Source organism: Micropterus dolomieu, linkage group LG04, assembly GCF_021292245.1.
Source record: "Micropterus dolomieu isolate WLL.071019.BEF.003 ecotype Adirondacks linkage group LG04, ASM2129224v1, whole genome shotgun sequence".
NCBI classification, from domain to species: Eukaryota; Metazoa; Chordata; class Actinopteri; order Centrarchiformes; family Centrarchidae; genus Micropterus; species Micropterus dolomieu.
Genome location: NC_060153.1, coordinates 17,965,469 through 17,989,719, shown reverse-complemented (window position 1 = coordinate 17,989,719; position 24,251 = coordinate 17,965,469). Strand labels below are relative to the sequence as shown.

General features: G+C 40.0%; 2 protein-coding genes across 5 annotated transcripts in view; both read right to left on the bottom strand.

Annotated features, from left to right (window-relative positions):
- Positions 1-2,656, bottom strand: part of si:ch211-214c7.4 (streptococcal hemagglutinin) — a 25,924-nt gene extending 23,268 nt beyond the window's left edge. For both annotated transcript variants that reach the window (XM_046046538.1, XM_046046537.1), the window contains exon 1: positions 2,426-2,656. The gene's annotated coding sequence lies outside the window, so the exon portion shown is untranslated. The remainder of the gene's footprint in view (positions 1-2,425) is intronic.
- Positions 2,657-6,050: 3,394 nt separating this feature from the next.
- LOC123969553 (mucolipin-1-like) overlaps positions 6,051-24,251 on the bottom strand; it is a 26,500-nt gene continuing 8,299 nt past the window's right edge. For all 3 annotated transcript variants that reach the window (XM_046047058.1, XM_046047057.1, XM_046047060.1), the window contains 13 exons: positions 19,772-20,049; positions 18,585-18,752; positions 14,610-14,766; positions 13,437-13,518; positions 13,056-13,152; positions 12,421-12,520; positions 12,008-12,114; positions 11,609-11,758; positions 11,323-11,424; positions 11,018-11,140; positions 9,474-9,680; positions 9,198-9,328; positions 6,051-8,998 (listed from right to left, as the gene is read on the bottom strand). In XM_046047058.1, coding sequence (XP_045903014.1) covers positions 8,962-8,998; positions 9,198-9,328; positions 9,474-9,680; positions 11,018-11,140; positions 11,323-11,424; positions 11,609-11,758; positions 12,008-12,114; positions 12,421-12,520; positions 13,056-13,152; positions 13,437-13,518; positions 14,610-14,766; positions 18,585-18,752; positions 19,772-20,049 — 1,739 coding nt within the window. In that variant the 3' untranslated portion in view covers positions 6,051-8,961. The remainder of the gene's footprint in view (positions 8,999-9,197; positions 9,329-9,473; positions 9,681-11,017; positions 11,141-11,322; positions 11,425-11,608; positions 11,759-12,007; positions 12,115-12,420; positions 12,521-13,055; positions 13,153-13,436; positions 13,519-14,609; positions 14,767-18,584; positions 18,753-19,771; positions 20,050-24,251) is intronic.

Genomic DNA, 24,251 nt, shown 5'->3' with positions numbered 1-24,251 from the left:
AAGTTGAACATCTATTGGTTGGCAGACCAATCGATTATGAACATTTCTATTGCTTGGACGCAATTAAAGAGATTAATGTTTGCATTCATTCTGAATGGGCTAGAGATACATAACTTTCTCGCTTATTTCAAAGAAATTAGCTTTTGTTACTTCTCAGATGTGAATGATTTGAACATTACAATCTGCTCCATATTGCCTATAAAAATACCCAAAGACTGATGCTCATTGATAAGGCAGGAGTAATTGTTGAATACATTCTGTTCTCACTGTGGGATCATGGTGGAGACCCCATGACCCCTAAGTCCATGACCTTCATATCCTCACAGCTGCTGGACCGATGAACCCACGCCAAGCTGAACAAACCGCGCCAATCATCCGCCCTTAGTGTCAGCTGTTAAATGATGTGATACTATTGGATTTATGTAATCTAAAGACAGTAGATATTTTGTTCAGTCTTAACACTTGCTAAAATGTGGCATTACTTTACAACCTTAGAGGAAAAAAAACTGAGCAGAAAGTATTCAAGGTATTTAAGGCATTTCAGTGAAGACACAAAAAGGTATTTCACTCCCAGCCTCCCGCGGATGTGTCCCATCCATTTTAAGTAGTTATACTTCCGGAAATGTGGCAATGTCAAACCACCTGCATTTCTCTAAGGTGACCATGCCTGAAATAAACAACTGCAGCCTCCCTGTTATAGAGCTGCCTCATAAAGTAATCTGTTCACAGGGCAGAAATATATGCAAAGACCGAAAAAGACAACATGCAATTAACTTCAAGCAACCAACTGATTAAAAGTTTTGTGATTTAACAAATACCAGGTCACATCTACTAAAAGTTGTAGATAATGTAGTTTCTATTTGACTGATCATTTGATCATAATGCTTGCAGGTTCCTCATTTTTTAAAAACTACATTATCCAATCCCTTGAGCCTTCAAGGTTACAGGATTTTGAGCTCCTCTTCTGGTTTGCTTTGGCCATCAGGAAGAGGAAAGGGAAACAGGTGTATACACCCCCCTCAAAAATCTAATTTAGCATTGTTTTTGTTTTTAAATCACCTTTGATTATTAAATACCTGACATGTAAGTCTTCTATAGAAAATGACACATTGCTTCCGTTTTGGGTGTCAAGAGACACGAGCTGTAAAACACTGTTAAACACAATAGCTTTTCATGTTGTCTATATGTGCGATTGGTGTTGACAGTACTTCTTACCACGGGGTACCACGTGAGTGTCATTCACACTCTGTTTCACACCCAGGTGATGATAAACTCCTCAGCAACAACTCACACTCCCTGGCAGCAGTAGCAGGAGGGTTTCCAGAAGACACCCCCCCCCAGTGACTGTCTGCATGTCAAATACCGTTGTGAAGCCAAGGAGAGCCTCACTGCTCCCACACCCTAACCACCACACCCAGACGGCCCAAAACACACTGATTATGCAATGTAGACTCTGAGCCAATAGAGCATCCGTCTACCTCTGAGATCTGCAGACAGATGCGTTCTCCTCCTTTCTCTCATGTTGCGCTGCCAAATCAAGAATGACTTGGGTGTGACAACTGAGGAGGCGATGAATGACTTGGGCGTGCAGGCAAGAAACCAGAAGGTCGATGCTACTTAGTACATCTGTGTTGTATTAAGTCATGCTGATGCAACATGACTATCAAATGAAAAACAAGGGCATCTATACAACACATTTTCATGACCCACAGCAACTGGGAGCTCGTTTATCTCTTCGGTCGGCGCATGGGCAGGGCTCCTACAATCATTAAAACACATGGGACACTTGTGGATTTTATTCTCCCAACCTCCTCTCCTCGTGTTAGTCGGGGCCATGTCAAGGAACCCTATGTGTCCCCAGCCAGGATCCCGCTTTTCGTGGCCATTGTTTCGTGAGTTTCTGGTTGTTTTTTACGCCTCAAGTGGAGCTTTAATAACAGCATTTGTCTCCGGGAACAAACGCTGAAGTCTCCCTGGTTTAGCAAAAGGCCCCGGTTTAGCCTCACAGAACAATAGCGGTGTGCGCCGGGGCGGCTTGAGGAGAGAAACCACATGAAGCCAGGCAATAAACTCAACCTGATTACAACCAAGACAGTGCCAGTCGAGTCTTGCGCCACTGTAACACACGCACACACACAAAAATGGCGTTTAAGAGTAAAAATACGCTGAATCCATCGCCCGTGGCATGCTAACGTTACATTTCTTCATCACATCCAACCAACAAACTGGCAAATTCACATTACAAAGAGGGGGCTTCAGCACAAATACTGTGTGGTTCATTTAAAAGACACGGCGAAAAAAAAAAGACAAGCTTCCTCAAGCTAGACAGTCATTTGAGGAAGGCTTGCTTTACGGTTAAAATAATACAAAGAAACGAGAAGGAGATGCAGCATTAACTTCGCGACAGAAACCATAGAAACGTTACCTTTTTCAACCGCCGCCGACTCGGAGCTTGAAGACTTCTGCAGAAAGAAACAGTCCCTCCCTTTCGGTCCAGCGATGTGGTGAAAATGCTCTGAATGTGTCGACAGAGCCGTAAATTTTAACCGCAGTAACAACAGTCAGCTGCGAGCGTCCCTCTCCGCGTCCTTCCCTCCACGTTTAAGCAGCAGCGGGCGGGTTCCCTTCATGAAGGATGGACCCGGGCGGGGGCGGGGGGGGGGGGGGGGGGGGGGGGGGGGGGGGGGGGTGACAGAGAAGTCCGGCGGCAGATTGAAGGGGAAGCGTGGCGGTCGTGAACGAAAATGCAGATTAAATCCCGTGAGCGGTCCAATCAAAAGCGCGAGACTGGTGGTTATGCAAAGCAGGAGTGACGTTAAATTCAAACCAAGCTCGAGCTCTGTCCTGTGGTCCTGTCTGTGTTATGGCGCTTGGTGGGAGGGGGTTCCCAAACTGGGGGCCGCGGACACATTAAATGTGCAAGGAAGAGTGTCATGGGGGAGTGAGGAGGATTAATATTGTTTAATAAGTAAGGAGAGAGAGTGCTAATTGTAGGCGTAATGACGCTTTGCTTTTATTATACCTTTCACATATGGAAATACTGTCCCTAAATAATTTTATCTGATAATAATAAGCAAAATAGCCCCAAGCTCAATTGTCAAACGGGAATCCAGTGAACAGTGGTTAAAAGGGTATTATAGCAATTTAGAAGTGCACATCTGTATATTTATATGACTCACTCAGTAAAGCAGTAGAGTTAGATATAGCCTAACCAGCTTTTTGTCCCTGCTATGGGTCAAACTCCAAAAACACAGGATGCTATATTTCCCATAATGTAACTAATATCACTATATCTTTTGACCCAGTAGTCTTTCAAACTCCTGCCCCCACTATGATAATACTTACAATATCATATTGTAATCTTATAGTACTGTTGTGTCTGGTTACTGCAGAGTCACAATACATTACTGTGATTTTCATCTGTATCACTGTATACTACTGTGAATTTACTATTATTAGCCAGTAATTTATTGTAAAATTACTATAATATATTTTACAGTGCACATATATTTTTTGTCTCTGAGCCCAAGCTGAGCTCATCCTGTTTTTCAGTCTACAGACGACAGGATAAGAGGAAGTAACAGTTTCACTAGTCTCCAGGGCTACTTCTGATCCTGCAGTTATATAAGTTATATTCAACATAAAAAACTCATGTCAATAATATTTTATCAAACGGGAGCCAGTGGCAAAAATGTGCTTTAACATCATTTTTGACATTGTTTTATTGTCCTTGCATTTCAATTTCTTGTTTGCTTGCATTGCTTGTTTCATTATTTTCCATGTGAAGCACTTTGTGACTATTTTTAAGTTCACTATTATTACGTGGCTGGTAAAATCATATGGAACACCAGCTCTACCATGAGAAACAACATTTTCATGTGTGATTCTCTCTGATTCTGGATCAAATACGGGTCCCCAAGAATCTCTATCTGGGGGCATCACGTCATGAAAAGTTCATGAGCTGCAGCTCTGATAAAGCAATGAAGCTCCACATACACGCCTTGTCCCTGTCAACATGTTAATTCTCTGTGCTAAAAATGAAATTTGAGACACCAAGTTGCATGGGTAATTTTTTTTCTTCAAAGCCACAAAGGGTTTTCTGTTCCTGTTTCCTGCTTCCTGAGATTTGGATAGTTTCGAGAATGCCTGAATAAAACAGATTCTTTCAGAGTGAAGAAGGTTTTTCTGAAATGTAAATTGTTCATTTTCTTTACTTGTAGATCAGCAGTGTCTCCATTTCCCTATGGTACAAGCCCACACTAGCTGCCAGATGAATGTTTGTTTAAAAATGTTGTGCTGCAGCTGCAGGCTCCACAATAGAAATCAATGAAAAGGGAGAAGACACACAAAGACTTAAGCAACTCACAGAGAGAAAGAGTGAATGGGTCAAGACATCTGACTTTAACTGTTGTTTTCTCTAATAAAACTCAGAGACCAGACGAAAGAATGGAGACATTTAAAAGGAAAGGCCTTTGGCAAAGAGAAACTGTGAGTGAAGGGAGGAATGAATTGGCTTACCAGAAATAATCAACTGCGGACTCGTCAGTGTACACCGTCTCCACGTGCCTCGGTGAGGAGCGAGAGTTTGTGAGTCATGTCTCAGCTCTCCATCCCTGCTCTCTGCAAGACTCTGGCAGCTGTTTCATTAGCAGCTCCATCAGCCTTTCCAGTTGGATGGGGCCCCTGTGCCGGAGCGAGGGGGAAAACCCAACACTCTGCCTAAAGTTTCACAAATTCTTAAACTTGCTGCGAATGAGCAGTTTAAAAAGTTCAATTTGTTGTCTTATCATTTTAAAACAAGAAAACCACAGGAAGCTTGCTCTTTGGTGTGGATCCATCAGAAGTATGTCAGTAAACCATTTTAGATCCCTTCACATCCCGCCCGTCCATTTCAGATTGCTTCATAACGTTGTTACACAAGGGTGCGGCTCTGCCCTGGGCTCTGGTAACAGAATTAGGATGGATTGATAATCTACAAGGCTTTTATACACAGACTTGGTTTTCTTTTAAATCTGTTTCTTCAGTGTGGACTGGTCACCCATCTGCCCAAACACCTCACGGCGAAGACAGCTGCACACACTGCCTGTGGCATAACATACTCCGCAAGCCCACACACACACACACACACACACACACACACACACACACTGACAGAAAGACTGACTGACACACCAAACACAAACACAGGCAGCCGCAGATTCAGTGACTCATTATATAGCCTACAATATATACGACAGGAAAAGGAAACTGCTGCAGCTCTGCTTTTTTGATCTGAGGTGCTTTGTTAATATAAAAGGCCCTGAACTTCAAACAGAGAGTCACAAGTGAGTAACTGGAGCACATTTCAATTTAAGCGGAGATCAAACTGGCATCAACAAACAACCACACCTGACATTAGCTCACTGAAATTACAACTGATGGACCACAAGCAGCTTCTGGAGCAAGTCAGTACGTTTGGGCTTTCATTGTGCATCAAAAGTAAATCCTACATATACACACATCGTGCAGAAACACTGTGAAAATGACAATTCTCTAAAGTCTAGGAAAATGAATGAAACATTTTTATGAGGTGCATTAATGACTTGTACCTTGGCTTCCCTCTCCCACAGTCTGACATGAACCATCAAGGCATCGTCAGAGCAGTAGCTACATAATGTATGATGGGATAAGGTTAAGTGGGTGGAAAGCAAAGATGTGCTACATGAGCTGCCAAGCCTCGCTTGGGAAGCTCAATAACCAGGAAATGAGCTCATCATATCGGACTGTTCAGAAAAAAAAGGATCCAGATTCTAATTTCCCCTCTCTGAACGCTCTGTGCTGCAGCGTCTCACATAAAAACAGGCAGAGTATTCATGACGGCTGTGTTTGACTGCGTATTCGATTGAAATCAAAGAATCATAGTTTCTTTTAAATGTACATTTTTTTATCTGCCAACAAAGTAAAAAAATAAATGTGTAACGCATGAACCAGTTACCAACACATGAACAACCTGCTCCCTCTTCTGACAATCCAGAGGAACTGCACCCATAGTCAAATTACTGTAGACTAAATTCGATCATGACACAAAATTAACTTTATTATCAAAGGTGATCCATAGATCACCAGTGATTAGATTATATGACACCAAGTATCTGACTTCAGGACAACTCATGTGTCTAATGTTTGCATTTTTTCGAGTACAGTCCAAGTGCAGATCATTTTTATAAAAGACACGATACCTTCAAACTGTAGGAAAGATACATGGTAATGCTAAACAATATATACATGCATGTTATACCATTTAAAGTAAAGGCCATGATACATTTGGCACACATTTGCCATCTAGATCCAATATCTGTCAGCTTATTTATCTTAAATGTGACAATGCTGGCTAATTAGACAGAATATGAGAAATGCTGTCATCTTGCACTCCATTAACCTGCTTGTGCTTGGACCAGAGATCGTCTTTCCTTCACATAAGAAATTATTTTCCTGAAAACACCTACTGCAGTCCAGACTGTTAGACTCCTTTAGCTATTGTGCATTTTATGAGCTACAAAAGAGAAAAAATTAAAATCAAGATCCAGTCAAGACATCATTATAAAGAAAACAAACGGACTACAGCAGCAATATGATTCAGCAGGACAGGACATTATGACAGAGCTACCAATATACTTCTGCCATCATTAAGTTGTCTCCTTGTTATACCATGGAATAATATAGCGTCAAAAGTGAAGCTGTGTCATAATTTGTACTTGCAAATCGGATTCGTAGCTGTAATTTTGGGATTCACACATACAATTGACTTCTGTGTGAACGTTTTGCAAATCTTCTTTAGGCACTCACATATTGGAAATTCTTTGTACAAATCTTTTTCATTTGCTCACAAACGCTACAGCTACAGATCTTAAGGAGTGAAAATTCTGAACCATTTGTACTACTAACTCTATATTTATTCCAGTTGTCCACACCAAACCTTGCTCCACTTTGTAAGGCAATTCAAGTAATTTTCACTTATGACAAGTCAGACACTACCATCAGTGTTGTATAGAAAGAAATGCTAGGCTCTTCCTTTATAACGTCAGTGGATGAACTCTATGTTTCTTGACATACTTTGGCATCATTACAGAAACATGCATTTGGGTCTGGAGAGCAGCTTTCCCTGTTCTAGCTAACCACAGGCAATGTTGAGCGCTTCATTAGTGAAGTATGCCGTTTGTTACTCCGATTAAAGCAATACAGCGCACAATCTACTACAGCAATAAAAACAACTATAGTATAGTATGGAGGCACATCTGAAGGCAACTCGATGCTTGTGCAGTCGGACCACAGCTATGGAGGAGTTTGAAACTTTATACTGTAGGTACAGCTCACGGGAGAGTAAACAAATCAATTCCACACCTGAAACCTCACACTTCGCACACTTCGTGGTCCTGTTTTCCAATATTTTTGTGTGAAGCCGTCTCCCTGATTGTATGAAAAGAGTTGAACTACTATAAGAAGGATCTCCTTCATTCTGTATGAATTTACATGTGCCATTGTGAACTGATATGACTAGTGTATTTTGCCAGTGTATTCTACTGTATTTGTCGTTTTTGTAGCAAATAATAGGCTACATTTAGAGTAAAAGGGACATAATGGTATTTCAAAATAATGAGTAGCTGGTAGGGATGGGCATTTCAAGCAAAAATACTACACAATAGTCACTGGGAACTATTTGACCATTCTTCAAATTTAGCTTGGCAACATACATCTAGATATATCACCATACTTTGTTTTAGCGCTGAGCCAACGCTAGACAGAGGAACGTTAACTGCTGCTGATGAAGGATGGTAGCAAGACGTTGTGGTGGCGTTCACACTGTGAACAGGAACTTTATTTCCTCTGAACTTTTCAGATGTATCCCTGTGTATGCAGACATACTCATCTGCCAGGACAGCTGCGTCAAGATGCCTTGGATACTTTCTACTCGTTGATGTAAGTAGTAATTCTATCTGGCAAACAATTTCCAAATTCTTCCAGCAGTACCAAGTCATGCAGTTTGTCAAAATCATTGACATTTTTAGAGCAGCATTGACGATCAAACAGGGCTTCTTTCTCACGGCCAAATTCAACAGCGAACACAAACGGCTGTAACACCATTAGGCTGCAACCTGAGCATCTAGCCCATCTTGCAGCTAAAGTGAACGTGTCCCACACACATTTTACAGACGCCTGATAGTGTGGTGCTGCTACCAGGAGCTGGAAAAAACAAAAGAAAAAATAAGATAATAGTCGCATAAACTATTAAATTCTTTAAAATTTAATAACTATTAAAAAATTTGAAAATCCCAACCCATCCCTAATAGCTGGGTAAGAAAAATGATCTGTTGTCGGGTATGTTTTGCGAGATGCATAAATGCCAATTGCTATCAATTTAATTGTATCAATTTAAAAACCATGCCCTCAAGAGGTAACCTATTTTAAAATACTGTAAAAGGAAAAACACAAAAAAATAAAAACAGTACCACGTATGCACTACTGCAGTCGTCAACATGGTACCTATACCCACTTATTATTCTGACATTTAAGTCCTATTCCAGGTTGAGCGTTGTGCATTATTAAATACATAAGAACAAATACTGTTTTGTTACAAAACAACAAAAAACAACAACAACAAGCAACAGAGAAATGTCTGTGCATTAGTCATTCATGATGCTGCCGAGTCCTATTCATACAGAGGAAATGTCCGGTCCTGCATCAGCACACAGTGTCTTCATCGTGGAAATCAAGGACTGGAAAAAAATAAGAGGTCCGATAAGAAGACACATTCCTTCTGCTGAGTGCTGGTCCAGCTGACGGTGACTCCGCCTTCAAATGAGCGCTGAGGGTTGACCCAGATACAGTGTATGTCAGTACAGAGAGACTGGGGTCAGCAGCGTGCAGTGTCTCCCTGTGGCCAGCAGGGGAGGATAGTGAGCTTCTGAGTCACCGAGGTCAACCTCAGTTCACCAGCAGGACGTCCTCATATGTTGTGGTTCTGGTGGAAAACCAAGAAAAGTGGCTCATGTTACGATTTTATGGTCATGATATTTTACATCATAATCATATATTACTATTTAGAGTCATATAATGATGATATTTATTGAAAGATATTTAAAATGTATGTTAGAAAATTATCGAACGTGTTGTAGAAATGCACTGTATTTATAAATGTGAAACCCTCTCCTCCTCCTCACCTGTCACAGCAGCAGAAGAAGGAGCAGGGCGAGGGCTCCAGACCCCTGAACTTCCCAGAGTTCGGTGCATCCGTACACTCTGCTATGAAGGCGTGCAGATCTGTGATGTGGATGGTTTCTTGGGTTTGGTGCTGTGGAAATCAACGAGTATACATAGTTATTTTCTTATTCTATTCTTCTACTGTGTCTTCTCTTTTTTTATATAGCTCTGACTCCATTCTGGCAGTCAGAAAAAACAGAAATAATAACCTAGTTTAAGTCAACCCTATATCCTACCTTGATGGTCTCGTAGGCTCCCGTGATGAGAGCGATAAAAAGTGACAGCACCATGTAGATGAAGAGGGAGATGAAGGTGTACAGGTAAACTTGGCTGAACAGCCAAACAAGAGTACTGCTCTCCTGCATCTCCGAGAACGTCACGAACATGTCATCCCCGTTAATGAGGGAGAAGAGGCACTCGGACACCATGGACAGAGAACGGAACTGAGGGGGAGAAATCAGCGATCAAACCTCTGCAAAAAGTTAAGAAACTGAAATTATAAGGTAACTTTCTGAAAACAGCAACTCAGGATGTCTACTGGGGGGGAAGTGCAATTTTTGGCGGTTTAAATCTCAAGTTTCACAGAGTTACGGTCTGTGGGTAGAGAATCATCCACAAAAAGTTTCATAAGGGAAAATGGCTTCATCTGTGGCACCACAGTTATTGAGAAACGGGACATGTTGAAATCTGGTTTTGTGATTCAGGCCGATAGGACAGGTGCTTTTCCATATGCTTCAAAAGAGAGCCCTAAGACTTGTAAACCAAACTCCTCATCAAGAACCAACAAACTATGTTTTTAAAGGCTCTTAAATTCACAGAATCTGGTATAAAGTTAAAAAGAAAAATTACTACTTTGTGTTTAAAACACATAATGTTTGTTTTTAAGAAAAAAAAAGGGTAAGGGCTGACAAAATCTTTGTCTTTCAGTTAAAAGAGAATTGGTGGAGCAGGACAGTTCAGTTTAAAAGCTTACTTTTAAACAAGGTTTAAAAATAATTTAATGAACAAATATAATGTTACTTTGTTAAAAAGAGTCATTGTTATAAACAGTAGCTTCAGTCTGTATCGAGAATCCTTATGCTGTTTTATTGTCTGCTATTTTTACCTCTTAGTTTTTTAAAACTTTATACCACAATTGTTTGTGTAATTACTTACAGGCTGAAATAAATTTCACGGTCAGTGTAAGTGTAGATGTAAATACAAATGTGAATGTTTACAAACAGGTCAAGAGGGCAAAGCAGCAGCGTTGAGGGAAAGAAAGCTAGAACAGAAATAGGTGACTTTTTTATAACAATGTATTCACTCAATGCTGCTAGAATTGATATTGTCATCCGAATAAGGTATTAAATCAATGTGAACATTGTTACAGAGCTTTATAGCGAGTTTCGGCTCATTGTTTAGACTGCTGGGCCACAACTTTATTGTTCCGGTTCACTCTCATAGACCTGTTTTCAACTGCAGTAGGCAGCTGTTCTTTACACTATCTGCTCAGGACAGTCGGACACTGAAAAGAGAGTTAGTATTGGATTTAAATTCACCAGGTGGTCGGAAAACACAGCTCTAAATGAATAAAAAAAACTTGCTCTGTAACTGCTGGACGTGTAAATAAACAACTGTTTGCTAACAGCTTCGCCACATCAACTAAAAAAAATGAGAATATACCTATGGTGTGTTCACATTTTTTTTCCTCTAGAGCCAAAATAAATGTTATTTCAGGTTTAAGTGGGTTTACTGCACCAAATTATTACACCCATCTACAAGAAGTTTATGTTTTGCTCACCTTGACGTGGTATGGTCCCAGGACGATCCAGCCACAGAAGCAATAGCCCAGATAGATGACGGCCACGCAGCAGCAGAACCGAATCACATTAGGGAACGCCGCTCGAAGTGTCACGATCAGGATCTATGGGAGGCACAGAGACAATAGACAGATCGAAATTACAATGTGAAAGGGAGCAGAGGGACTAGATCAACGGGATTTAATACATACTATAAATCACATCAACCCATTAAAAAGGACAATGTTCTCACCTTTTGACAAGTTATTAAATCAACAGGAACTTTATTGCTCTATCTGTGACTTACATTGTACTTTTGGAAGAACGTGAGGTAACGGATTACCCCAACCCACACCAAGAGCGTGGAGGTTCCCAACAGGATGCCACACAAGTCATACGAGGACATATTCTGTCAGGAGAGAAGAAAAGATATTTCATGGATACAGACAGCACAATTTCACAATCAACACACGGCAAGACAATCGCTGTGTCGATAATTAGCATCAGCTAAAAGCTTGTTGATGTCTGTACAGCTAACCACAAGAAGCAGCAGACACTGTCACTTGTGGGTGTAACGGGTCAGCACAACACACCTTAGACTCAATGCCGATTTTTATGACACTGCCAGTTATGGTGAGGATGTCACTGATGATAAGGAGGATATACCAGCCGTTAATGAACTCCATCCGGTCTGCCCAGCAGACTTTACGGTCCAGAGTTTCCCTAAAGAACTGCACAAACTCCTGTTTAACACACAAGGGACAAACAGAGACAGTTAGAGAAGAATTAGCAGAACGTGAAGCTTGAGGTAAACATGTAGTGAAAGGTTTTCTGACTGGACATTCATATTCAGTAAATAAACAATTATTACATCCTCAGTCTGCATACTCACGTTTTCCCTTTATTTAAGGCTTACCATCTAAACCATGATTCTACATGGACTGGTAATTACTCTGCATTCTGTTGTATGTTTTCCTTCGATTGAAACGTACCTGTTGCAGTATGATGCCTCGCAGTATGGACCGTCCACACAGCAGCAGTGACAGCATGCACACCAGAGCCACAGCAACATCAAACGCTACACGTGTGTAGTTCTCAGCTAGGGGATTAAAAGGGAGAAAGCAGAGCCGTTAGCAGTGTTGCAGTTACATGTAGTAGTAATACATCACGACTGCCAAGTGCTGCTGGTGGTGTATAAATAACTTCACGAAGTGAAACTTCCTGTTGATTCAGTAATGGTAACTGTGAGCAACATTTAACATGTAACACATTCTCATGTAACACTTTAGCTAGCTTGTAACAAAGTGAATGATCATCTTTCACTTGCAAACTACTGCTACAAGTTATGCATCTTGCTGCTCTCTAATCTTTTCTTTCCCATCCAGCCACTCATCTGGCGTCTCACCATGTCCAGAGACGCTCGGGTCTTTACACTCCTTTATGGACGCCTGGTTTTCTAACCGGATCTTCACCATGCCGCTGTGAGCCTTGTTGTCGAACACTATCTGGAGGAGAGAGGCCACCAGCAGACAATTCATATCTTTTCAATCTGCAGTACTTCAGAAAAGGAAATTTGCAGAATGAAATATAGAAAAATGGTTTCAATGTTTCACTGAAACACTGTTGCACACAGTCGCAGCTATCACTGAGAACACAAAGATCATGTCTTCTGTAATTTGGGGGCTTTAATGACATGAAGAGGAGGTTAATTAGACATATTTCTTTTTTTGGTCTAAATATTATCAAATTTGACTGTATGTAATAAAAATAGAGGCCAGTATATTGCTGCTGTAATATACATGTCTCTAATAAAAAAAATACTTGCTTTTCGAAAGGTTTTCAGTCACCTAGGTCAAAGTTATCCAAGGAAGGTTAAAATCAAGGGCAACTGGACTTGCCACTGCTACTGGTTAGATATTTTATTACTTATTACTGCCAGAAACTGAACCATCAACTCCTTGAGAGCAAGGTAGTCACTCTAACCAAAATCCACTCTACCTCTGGACCAAGGATGCATATGTCCTTGCCCTTATTGCTCACCGTTATGTAAAAAGTGTAGCAGTCTGGGATCTCATTGTTGATGATGGTCTGTATATTAATCGCCTTCAATTGGAACTCTATGGTCACATTAATAAACCTTGAAAAAAAGAAATTGGTGGTAATTAAGAAAGAAACAGACACATATTTGGGAGGCAGAAGCAGATTTTTCATGTTGCCAGAATGACTGACTTGCATACCTCTGCGTTTGTTTTTCTACAGAAACATGTGTTAGTGTTCATGTATACATGCTTGAGTGTGCATGTGTGCAGCAAAGATAAGTGACTTGCTGTATGTCGTCATTGTCAGATACTACAGAGATAAATCTCAGCCATGGAGGCCAAACAAGGAGAAGTTGAAGCCATGTGAAAAATGAAGCCTTACTTGTGGAACTTGAGCGTAAAGTTCTTGTAGCTGCTCATGAGCTCTGCTGTAGGGGCCGACATCGGGTTCACACCTATACAGTCTGAAGACAGTCGAGGGGAGATGGAGAACAGTCATGAAAATTAAATACTGGCAAATACTTAAGTTACAATCAAAGAGAGGTGGAAGAAAAACACAATTTCCAGTTTCTTACGTTTTGCTGTTCCTCTCTATTCATGAGTACAACAATCTAAATTTTAGCAGAATTATTAGAACTGGCAGATCACAAGGAAGCATTTGACAAGCATGTGATTTGAGATGAAGATTTTAACAGGAGGTTGTTTCCAAGGTTCTTTCTTCCTCTTAATTTGGTCGAACTGGACTAAAAAAACACACTAATTTGAGGAAGTAAGAACCTCTGAGGGCATGCAGCACCCTCTCTCAGTGGAATTGTGTGTTTGACATTTAAAGTAATCAGTAACACTTTGACAGGGTTCCCACTCTTTTCTAAAGATAATTTTTCCAGGACATTTTCAGTGATGATCTAGCTGGTATGACAGAGAGGGATCACATCAAACACTAATATGTTCCTCTCTGGAGATTTCCAGGTTTTCCAAGACGAGTGGGAACCCTGTTTAACATTTAGCATTTTTAATCAATGTATAAAACATTTGAATAATGGTTTGTAACACATTATAATGTAGCTGTAAGCAGATATGAGGACAATTTAGGTGTTTATTAATGTATTCTATTTATACAGCAGCCTACACTTCTATATAGGAGCCCACAGACAAGATGATAAATGAATAAACACTTCTCTGATTACACCTGCACTATAGTGTGTCATAAACCTTTTATTAATTGTTTATATACAGTTATAAATCAAAGACCATGAAAAGGACAATAAACTGCCTGAAACAGATCCACGCACAGTTATATGCATCCAGGGATGTTAAAAATTAGACCGTATCTCGTAATTTTGACCTCCATAGCTCATAATTATGACTTGCTATCTCATAATTATGAGATCAGGTGTTGCACGGTATTCTGGGCTCATCAGATTCTGTGACCCGATAGGTGTGGTGGCAAATTGCTATACTGCCACTGTAAATGTTTTTAAATCACACTGTACTGCATGCATTGCTGACGCAAGATTTTGTACCCACGAAGCATTGCACAGTGTAATTTATGTACCTGTGATGACGTGTGGGTCTATACTGAAGGTGTCATTGGCTGGGTCGATGCTTCCCTTCTTGTAGTACTGTTGGCAGAGAGAGAGCGCACTGCCATTCACACCAACATCATAGACGTATGCATAGCGTCCCACTGTTGTCTCTGGTAAGGCCAGATACTGGGGAGAGGATGAGAAGAGAATAACGGAGTTGAAAATGTTTTACACTGGCAACAGTTCTCACTCAGAAAGCAAACATCGTCACTCATAACACACTAACCATAAAACACCAGCAGGGAGCATTATACATAAACTATGAACTTATTGACTGAAATAACGTATATGTAACAAGAATAAATCAGAAATGCAGTATTTTGCTTCAATATCCTCTTCTTTATCATTGCATATAGTAATTTCATGTGAAAAACAAAAAGCTAGTTCCTAAAACTTCTGTGCTGCAATTAGGTATGTGAACAAAATTTTCAACATGGTTAAATGCTAAAACAAATTGTACAGATAGAAAGAGCTTGAAATATCCTTTAAAATGATACCAAGACCATGTTTATAGGTTCAATAATTGCACAACTCTGGTCATTTGAAAAGTAGTCACTTTATTTTGTCCTCTGTTTTCCACTGAAGTCAAAGCAAAAGGTGCGACCCTGCGACACAGCTAAAGCACACTCTGCTGGCTGCTTCTTACGTTGTTAGCCAATGGAAGCAGATTTTGCGGGCAATAAAACTCCCAAGGTCGTCGTTCAAATTCACTGAAAATTCGTTCACTTGTAGTTTAGCAACTAAAGTAAATGTCTATTACAGTTTAAAGAATGTTTTTACTCACTTTCAGCAAAAAACAAGACAATTTTGTGACCAACAAACTTTGACTTGCTCAAAATGCCAGTATTTCAACAGGAAAGACAGAGACTTGAAACGAGGAGGTATCTATGGTTTTTCTGGTGGTGTAATCAATCAGAACCCGGAAGTTCCACAAAAAACAAGCCAACAGGAGCAATTATTTTCATAACATTGCAAGTTGTCAGGGAAAATCCCGAGTTACGTCTGTTGGAACCAAGACGGCAGCCGCGATGGTGGAGATAGTCACGTACCTACTGCAATACAGTTTCTCTCAAATGTTTCCACACCAACACTGGTACTTGAGATACAATGCCCAACCTGTAATTCATGTACCAACCCCCTGAACCAATTCTACTAGAATACATTTCCTGCATACACTCAGATTTCAGTTCTTAACCATTTTGTGTGAAAGCAATGAAAAATGATTCACACTCACTGTGTGAAGAGTTTTGACAATGTGACTTCAGTTTTGACCAATGCATGTTAGCAAATAAAAAAAAAAAAAAACTGTAGTAGAACTCAATCTGAACGCTGCTTCAATCTGTGGTCTCTGCTTGTAGTGCCAGCGTCTATGGTGTAGGTCTTACTATTCAATTCAATATGCTTTATTGGCATGACTGTTTTTTAAACAATGTTGCCAAAGCAGTTTGCAGCAAAATAAGTTTACTTTTGAATATAACATAAGAATAAATGCAATGACCATTCAGTTGAGCAATTATAAGTTACAACAACAAAAAATAAACAAATACAGATAGAACGCAAACTATAAACAAGAGGTAACAAGATTTACCATGTCATGCAACAAACACTGAGTGCAACAGATCGCTGAGTCACTCGCTTTCCCTCAGGTTGTGACACAGGGACACATACTTTGCGGCAAGGTTTGCTGTATGTCCTTCTCCTTGGATAATTCCTAATAATCCTCATAATCTTATTTTATTAACTTGTATAGCGATTCAATAAAATTATCTTTTCTTTATTGATTTACTCCTTTTAACAGTTTAAACTGTTAGCTCTGCTTTAGATATCTCACGAATTGTTGCATCAAACATCTGATCAACTGTCATCATGGCCTCATTGAGCCACCCTTTAAGTGATCTTGTTGGAATTTAACTGAATAGGGGACCAGGCACGTCAAGTGTACGGTTTTTTTGAGGGGGCATCACAATAAACTCTCTCATCCTACATCCAACTCATGATTTAACTGGCGACTCCATCATTAATTCTTCTTTACTACACCTTTATTACAGCATCTACAACTCCATCTAGGGAAGGCAATATCGGTCTGTCAACGACTTTGGTCCTGTCAACAACTATTGGATAAGTTGATACAAAAGTCTGCATAGACCAGGTCTCTACAGTGCGACCATGTCACTCGCTTATGCCCCCAAAATAGATATGTGCGAACCCGAAAAATTATTTATGAGCACAGTGTGTGAGTAAAGACTAAAACCTACCGTACCATTCGTTATGCATAAATGGTTATGAGTATTGACAAGTATGTACATAGCATTAATACATTAGAGACAAATGTAGGCCATTTTTTTGCACAAGGATTTAGTGAATGAAAACAAACCACAAAAATTAAACTGCTGTAACTGGAATTAACATCATTCTAGTGGTAAGCTATATAGTATACCATTATATGAAATTATAATTAATATAGTAACGTTATATAACAACTGTTTTTAACGTCATATTTTTTATTTAATGTTATAATATTATACTAATACAGTCATTTACACTAGTTCCTCATCCAGCTTGTGGATAGCACTTCTGAAGTTCATACTTACCACCCTCTCTCAGCATGATGCCAGAAGGGCTTTCAAGCGTGTGAATACCAAAAAAGCAGCAGGACCAGATGGTATCAGTGGGCGGGTCCTCAAACTATGTACTTACCAACTATCACCGGTGTTGACAATGATGATGTCATACCCACGTGCTTCAAGAAGTCCACCATCATTCCTATGCCCAAGAAAACAACACCCGCCTGCCTGAATAACTACCGCCCAGTGGCACTCACCTCCGACACAAGGTCCAGGTTACATTTATTTGTTAGTTGGTTGTATAATGAGGTTGAGTTTGCAACGACACAGCTGTGGTGGGCCTGATCACAGACACCAATGAACAGGTAAGTAAAGGACCTGATCCACTGGTGTCAGGGCAACAACCTACTCCTGAACGTCAGCAAGACTAAGCAGCTTATAATGGACTTTGGGAAGAAGCAGGGAAGGACCACGCCTGCATTAATATCAACAAGTGTAGAGGGTGGACCGCTTCAGTTACCATCCATTGCTGACATCGGGCGAAAGGCGGGGTACACCCTGGACCGGTCGCCAGTCCATCGCAGGGCCACATATAGACAGACAACCACTCACGCTCACACCTAAGGACAATTTAGGGTCACCTATCAACCTAGGCCGCATGTCTTTGGACGGTGGGAGGAAGCCGAAGCCGAAGCACCCGGAGAGAACCCACGCAGACACGGGGAGAACATGCAAACTCCACACAGGAAGGCCGGGGCAACCGGGGTTTGAACCCATGACATTCTTGCTGTGAGGCAACAATGCTAACCACTGCAACACTGTGCCGCCCCGCTTCAGTTACCGTGGTGTCCAAATCACGGGGGACACTGCATACTGACAGAGTGGTGAGAAAGATAAGGCAGAGACTGTTTCACCTCAGACACTTGAGGAAATTCCGGGTATCCCCTCAAATACTTAGGAATTACTTCTGCACCATCAGGAGCATGTGGAACATCACCGCCTGGTATAAACAGCACCAAACAGGACCACAAGGCCCTGCAAAGTGTGGTTTGTTCGGTTAAACATACAATAAGCGGTGCTCTACCCTGTCTAAAGGATATTAACACAGGGTGCTTCAACAATAAGCTTAGGAGAATCCTCCCAGCTACTCTTTTTCTCCCTGTTGCAGTCAGGAAGGAGATCCCTGACACATCAGGACTAAGAGGCTCAGACCCCACCGCAATCATACACATTCCTTACTACTCCCATTTGATTTAAACTCTTTTTTTATGCTCATATTGAAGGAACAAGCAGGATAACATTCACTTTGATTGTACCTTATACGATTACATGTGAATAGATGAAAATTGGTTGAACTTTCCCATTTTCCTCAGGGCTTACCTGGTCCACGGTGTAGAAGATGTGGTCATAGACATCGTTCTGTGTGTAAACAGCGAAGGAGCCATCTGAGGATTCATCGTAGTCTTTGAGGAAGAGGTGCTTGAAGGTCATCGTGTTCTCCTCCTTGAAGGTCACCACCACCTGGTTACTGAGGCCAAATAGCACTAACTGCAGTACAGAGGAGAGGGTGTTCAAAAAGTTGTCAGTTCAGAGGAAAAGGAGAAAGATATGTTGGGAGGAGGAGCGTGGACAAAGAAGAAGAACGTTCCATATGCATACCTAAGACTGCAGGCTGTGTGTTGCTTTGTTAGAACTACGCTATGATTTGTGGCTCATCTATTACATAAACTCTGTGTGGTTTAGCACCTCATTAATCACTGACAGCTCCCATCTGTCCAGATAAGAGTTGTGCACTGACAAATAAAAACAGTTTGTTTACATTTCTGACTGCAAAATGTATCACTCTGTATCTCATTCATATATCTGTAGATCATAATCTTTCTTTCAAATTATAAATTACTAATAATATTAGTAATTTACAATAGCATACGTAGACTTTCAATGAAAAATGCACAAAAATGAGTTGGGATAAAAAAATATTTTTACTTTAAATTGTTGAAACAAGACCTTTTACAACTTTGAACTGTTCTATAATAACATTTTCATCACTAATGATTTGTGCATTTTTATATGCGCTTGTGTCACTTTTCATGTATTTTAATATTTTAAGTGGTAGCTTTATACTTGACAAATACGATATGTCAGGATTATAATGGAGTTTTTGCTGAAAAAAGGATCAGTGCATTTGGGGTCAGGACATTTTAAAAGGCGCTACAAAAAAGACATTAATACATAGGAGGTCAGCAAAAATTATATAATGAACCTGGACTGCGGAGGGAAAACACATATTCCTCAGGTAACAACAATCTGTCCTTTGAGTCTCAGTCTACGTGAAGGAGTTCACACTTTTATGATATCAAACAGTTTTGGTCAGTTTGGCCAAGTTCACACTAACTGAGTCAGAACTTAAACCTACATGTATTCACATATAAAAAAAGACAAATACGACAGGATTTAGAGAGCAGATTGGGAAGGAAAGACTAATCTAAATCAAGAGAGCAGATTAACAGAAAGTGTACATACAAAACAAAAGAGCAATATACATGTTTAGATGTAACGTGACATACCTGAGCTGTGACAATAACGATTTTGAGCAGCTGCAGGACCAGCTTATAAGGCTTGCGGCCTTTGGCATGAAATTTATCACAAGGGCTCATGAAGAAGTATTTTAACTTCCTGCGAATGGCCTCCTCCTCCTGATCAGCCCCGGGCCAATGGCCTGCCGTCGCAGTGGGAAACCAATGGTTATTATGGTTGCTGCCGTGACTGTTAATTTGATGGTCATGCTCGCCGCTGCTGTCTGTGGAGCCGTAATGAGTCACCGAGGAGCGCAGGCCTTCGTGTTCTGAAAGAAAAAAAATAAGGAACGTTTAATTTCGAAGGGTTGCTCATGCAGATCTTTTCTAAGAACTTAAGTAATTAAGGTAACTATCTCTCAGTCAACACAATAAAAAGCTTAATACTTTAGTGTTGTGTATTTTAAGTTAATGGAATTGGCCTTTGTTTCAGGTGAGGTCAGCGATTAGTATTTTTCTTAGTCATGATTAAATGGAGGTAGGTCACAAGGCACTAAAGAATGTCAAAGCGAAGATAAATTAAATATCCATGGTTATTCAGCAATTAGGCGAAACTAGGAGACGGGCACCAGGAAAACAATCCCTATTGTGCAGCGCAGCAGTTGCGGCTATAACACCTGGCTGAAAAGGGAAAGCACCAAATCACATGAATTGTGCTGGTCCTCTGAAGTGCTCTGTCCACTCATTTATTGCTTCTGCTAATTGACACAGCCTAGGCTACTTCGAGCGACGGCATCCTGTCAGCAGCACACGTGTGCCCGAGCCTGAGCAATCTGTCTCAGTCCGACACCTTCTGTTAGTCTTGCTAATGTGTATAGTACTCCTCTCTGTCCCCTCTGTGGCACTGTGAACATGTGCTCAACTCAGCTACACATGCAATTTAACCCTTTTAATTCCAAAGCCACAAGGACTAATAGAGATAAATGTTGTAGTGTACAAGGTACAAAAACAGCCAATATCTGATTATTGTTACAGGTTTATTTAGGGTGTGATTGACTTCTGAAATCCCTGCTACACTACTTGTCTTAAATTTATTTCAACCAGTGACAGTGAAATCTATTTTCTCGAAGAGTGTTGTATGTCTGCTAATTAGTGCTTATCTCAGCGTAGTATATGACGAGTACAAAAGGTCAGGCAGATTGCTGGGACAGTTAGGTAAGAGCTGACCAATCTTAGAAGAAATCTAGCCTGACTGAGTTACAAAAGAAATTTAAGAGAGTATGCACATGGTTACACAGAATTAAATCCACCACACTTTTTGGGCAGAGCAGGGAAATACAACCAGCTACCAATAACATTCTACTGAGCATTATGACAGGGGCTTTAGCTGAACAAAATAAAGGCAAAATATAATATGATATTTTCCCCAAATCCAAGATACAACAGTATCGGGGGTATTTAGTTAAAATCAAATTACACTAATGTAATGTTTGATTAAACGCTTCCTTTATTATAAAACCGTTATATACTGTGGTTTCAATTCAACCACTCTATTTTTAATTGGTTATTACCTCAGGTGCTTTGGTTGCATTTTGTAATTACTTTCTGCACTGTGCAGAAAGATTCATTCAATCCCCTTGGTGATTTTAAAGCCTTCTTTGTGTTATTTTAGTATGAAGGTTGTCTGACTATGAATGCTTCTTGTTCTCAGGTCTCTATTGAAAGAGATCTCCATCATAACAAGTCAAAAAAAACAACCTGTGTTAAAAAAAACAAAAAAACATGGCTAAATCAACAGAGCAGAAAGTTTATGGTTGGAAAACAAAGCTGGTGAACATGTCCAATGGTGGAAGAAGTACTCGTGTTTTACTAAGTAAAGTAAAAGTAGCAACACCACTACATACAAGATTTCACTTAAGTAAAAGAACAAAAAGGATTAATAGCAAAATGTATAAAAAGTAAGTACTTGCTGGGTAGAGGGTTATAATGTTATATACTGTATATCAAATCATTGGAATACTATTACTGATACTTAAACACTTAAGCAGCGTTTTAATGTTACAGCTGGTGGAGGTGGAGCACATTTTAACTACTTTATATAACACTGTTGGATAGTTGAATCTATAGCACAGTATCATGTCTTATAAACTGATCATATGTTTTGTTTGTAAACTGTAAAATCTGTAAATTAACTCCAGCGGTCATAGAAATGTCATAGTTACTTTCCACCACTGGACATGTCATGTCTTTGGAGGAATCGACAACACTGTAGGAAAGCCACAAATCACAAAAGTAGGCTTAACACGCTTAATACTTGTCACATGCTTTTGGCTTGGCAGACCAATAACGAACAATGGGGTCAGTCAGTTTGTTCAGTCAGGAAGTTTACATGCAGAAAATGACTTGTTGAGTTGGAAATAAACTCAGGACTAGATTAGCCATGGTGGCTGTTGTCCTTTCTATACAAACATGTGATTTTAGAGCATTTGATTACTGTTCTTTATTTGTCAGACATGAGAAACTTATACAAGTATTACTATGTAGTCCAAGTTAGCATGTGCAAGGTCAGATAAACTGCTGAGTCAGGATGAATCCAAACTCAACAGGCACAATAAGTCAGCAGAGCAAACCACCAGCTTAGCAGAGTTTTTTAATGGAAATGAGAAGTGAAACGGAACAAAAAAATAAATAAAACAAGTGTTCAACATTAGCCAACAGTGACTGTAAACAAGATGAAAGTTCAACAAAACAACACAGAAGGGGACTGGCATTTCTAATTCTCGTCATGTGTTATTCTGTGGCACCACAATCAAACAATAAAACATCTGGTAGTGTTGTAGTACTCGAGACCGATCTAGATCTCACGATCACTTTTTGATGGTCTTGTTCTTGTCTTGGACTTGACCACATTTGTAGTTGGTCTTGTCTCGGAAATTGAGGACTCTGGATTTTATTTCAAGACCAGTCAAGACCATAACTTTCAATAAATTGTTTTTGCATCATCTGATTAATTTTTTAACATCCTAACTTTGATTGGATGTAAAACGTACGGCTTGAAATGCAACTAATAACCCTAATTAAAATTGTGTTGTTACTGTTAACGACTGTCACCCCTTCCGGCAATAGTGATGCTTATGTTGATTTCAGCTCTTAGTGTTTGTATGTAGGTGTTTTAATGGCAATGTGGATCTTTCAGATCAATTTGAGAAGTACCTATGATCTCGTTCCACATTTTATTGTGCGTCATGTAATGTGGGGAACCGGTATTGGTCTTGACTCGGTCTCGCTCTCCCTCGGTCTCGGTCTCGACTTGGCCTCAGCCCCTAAAAGTCTTCGTCTTGTCTCGGTCTCGATGAACTCTGGTCTTAGTCTTAACTTGGTCTTGGTTTGGGCGTTTGGTTTGACTACAACACTAATGACTGGTATTTGTCAAGTTTTCCTCTTTATAAACTAGTTTGTAAGAGAATCATTTTGGCTACTGTAACTAAATGGAGAGGACATGCTTATTTTTATAAGTAACCATCCTTGAGACAAATGTAAACCAACCTCACTACCACAAATCAAAGGACGGGACCTGCTTTCACTCTCAAATGAATACAGAAAAACATTATACAACAATAACATCTAAGTCATTGATATTTTCTGATACTGTTAAAAGGCGAAATCAGCATTTTTGGTTTGAAATCTGAAACGTGGACTGTTCTGGGCAATGCTTAACCAGCTAATTTAATAACCATGCTTCATGGGACTGGCCTATTACTGATGTGAACAAACATTTAAGAGCATCAGAAAGCTAATTCCTTGTGTTTAGTTCTTGCCTAGAGAGTTAATTGTTCATTTTTGCAAACAAAGAAGAGGCATATATTCTGAATATATTTAGTTAACAAAATGCTGATCATCCTTCTCGAAACTCTTCAATTATGTATCTGTATATGGTTTAAAAGAGTACGCTACATAACTTTGACCACATTACCAACAGCGCAACACAACCACCCACAGTTCGATCTGAATTTGGGTGAGTCATGCTGGTAGTGGCTTATGTAGTCTCGAGCTGCTAGCCTTAAGCCAAGATGCCTACAGAGGTCTGGTAAACACACTCCTCCAACTCCACACCCCCGGATTTTTTTCATTTTTAAAAACTTTTTCCATACCCGACCCACATGGATTCAAGTGACACAAAAGGCTTCACACAACATTTTCACAAGGCCTGTAAAGACATTGTGATGCATAAAATGGGCTGAGTACCTCTTTAAGTTAAATTCATGTAACAAATATAAAAATACAGTTTGGGCCTTTAATAAAGCATGGCATTAACTGTCCTGCTCAACGCTTTAAAAGATCTTAAAAAACGAATGATTTAACAGTTTACCTGGTCACACCCTTACATTGTTTATTCTTAAATTAAATCTCAAATCTTTACTTCGTTTTTGGCTCAATGCCTGTAAGCTTAGCCTACTGTGCATGACCCACTTCAGGAAACAAGAGGTGACCTGAGGTTTTATGATAACCACATGCAGTAAACCAAACCCTC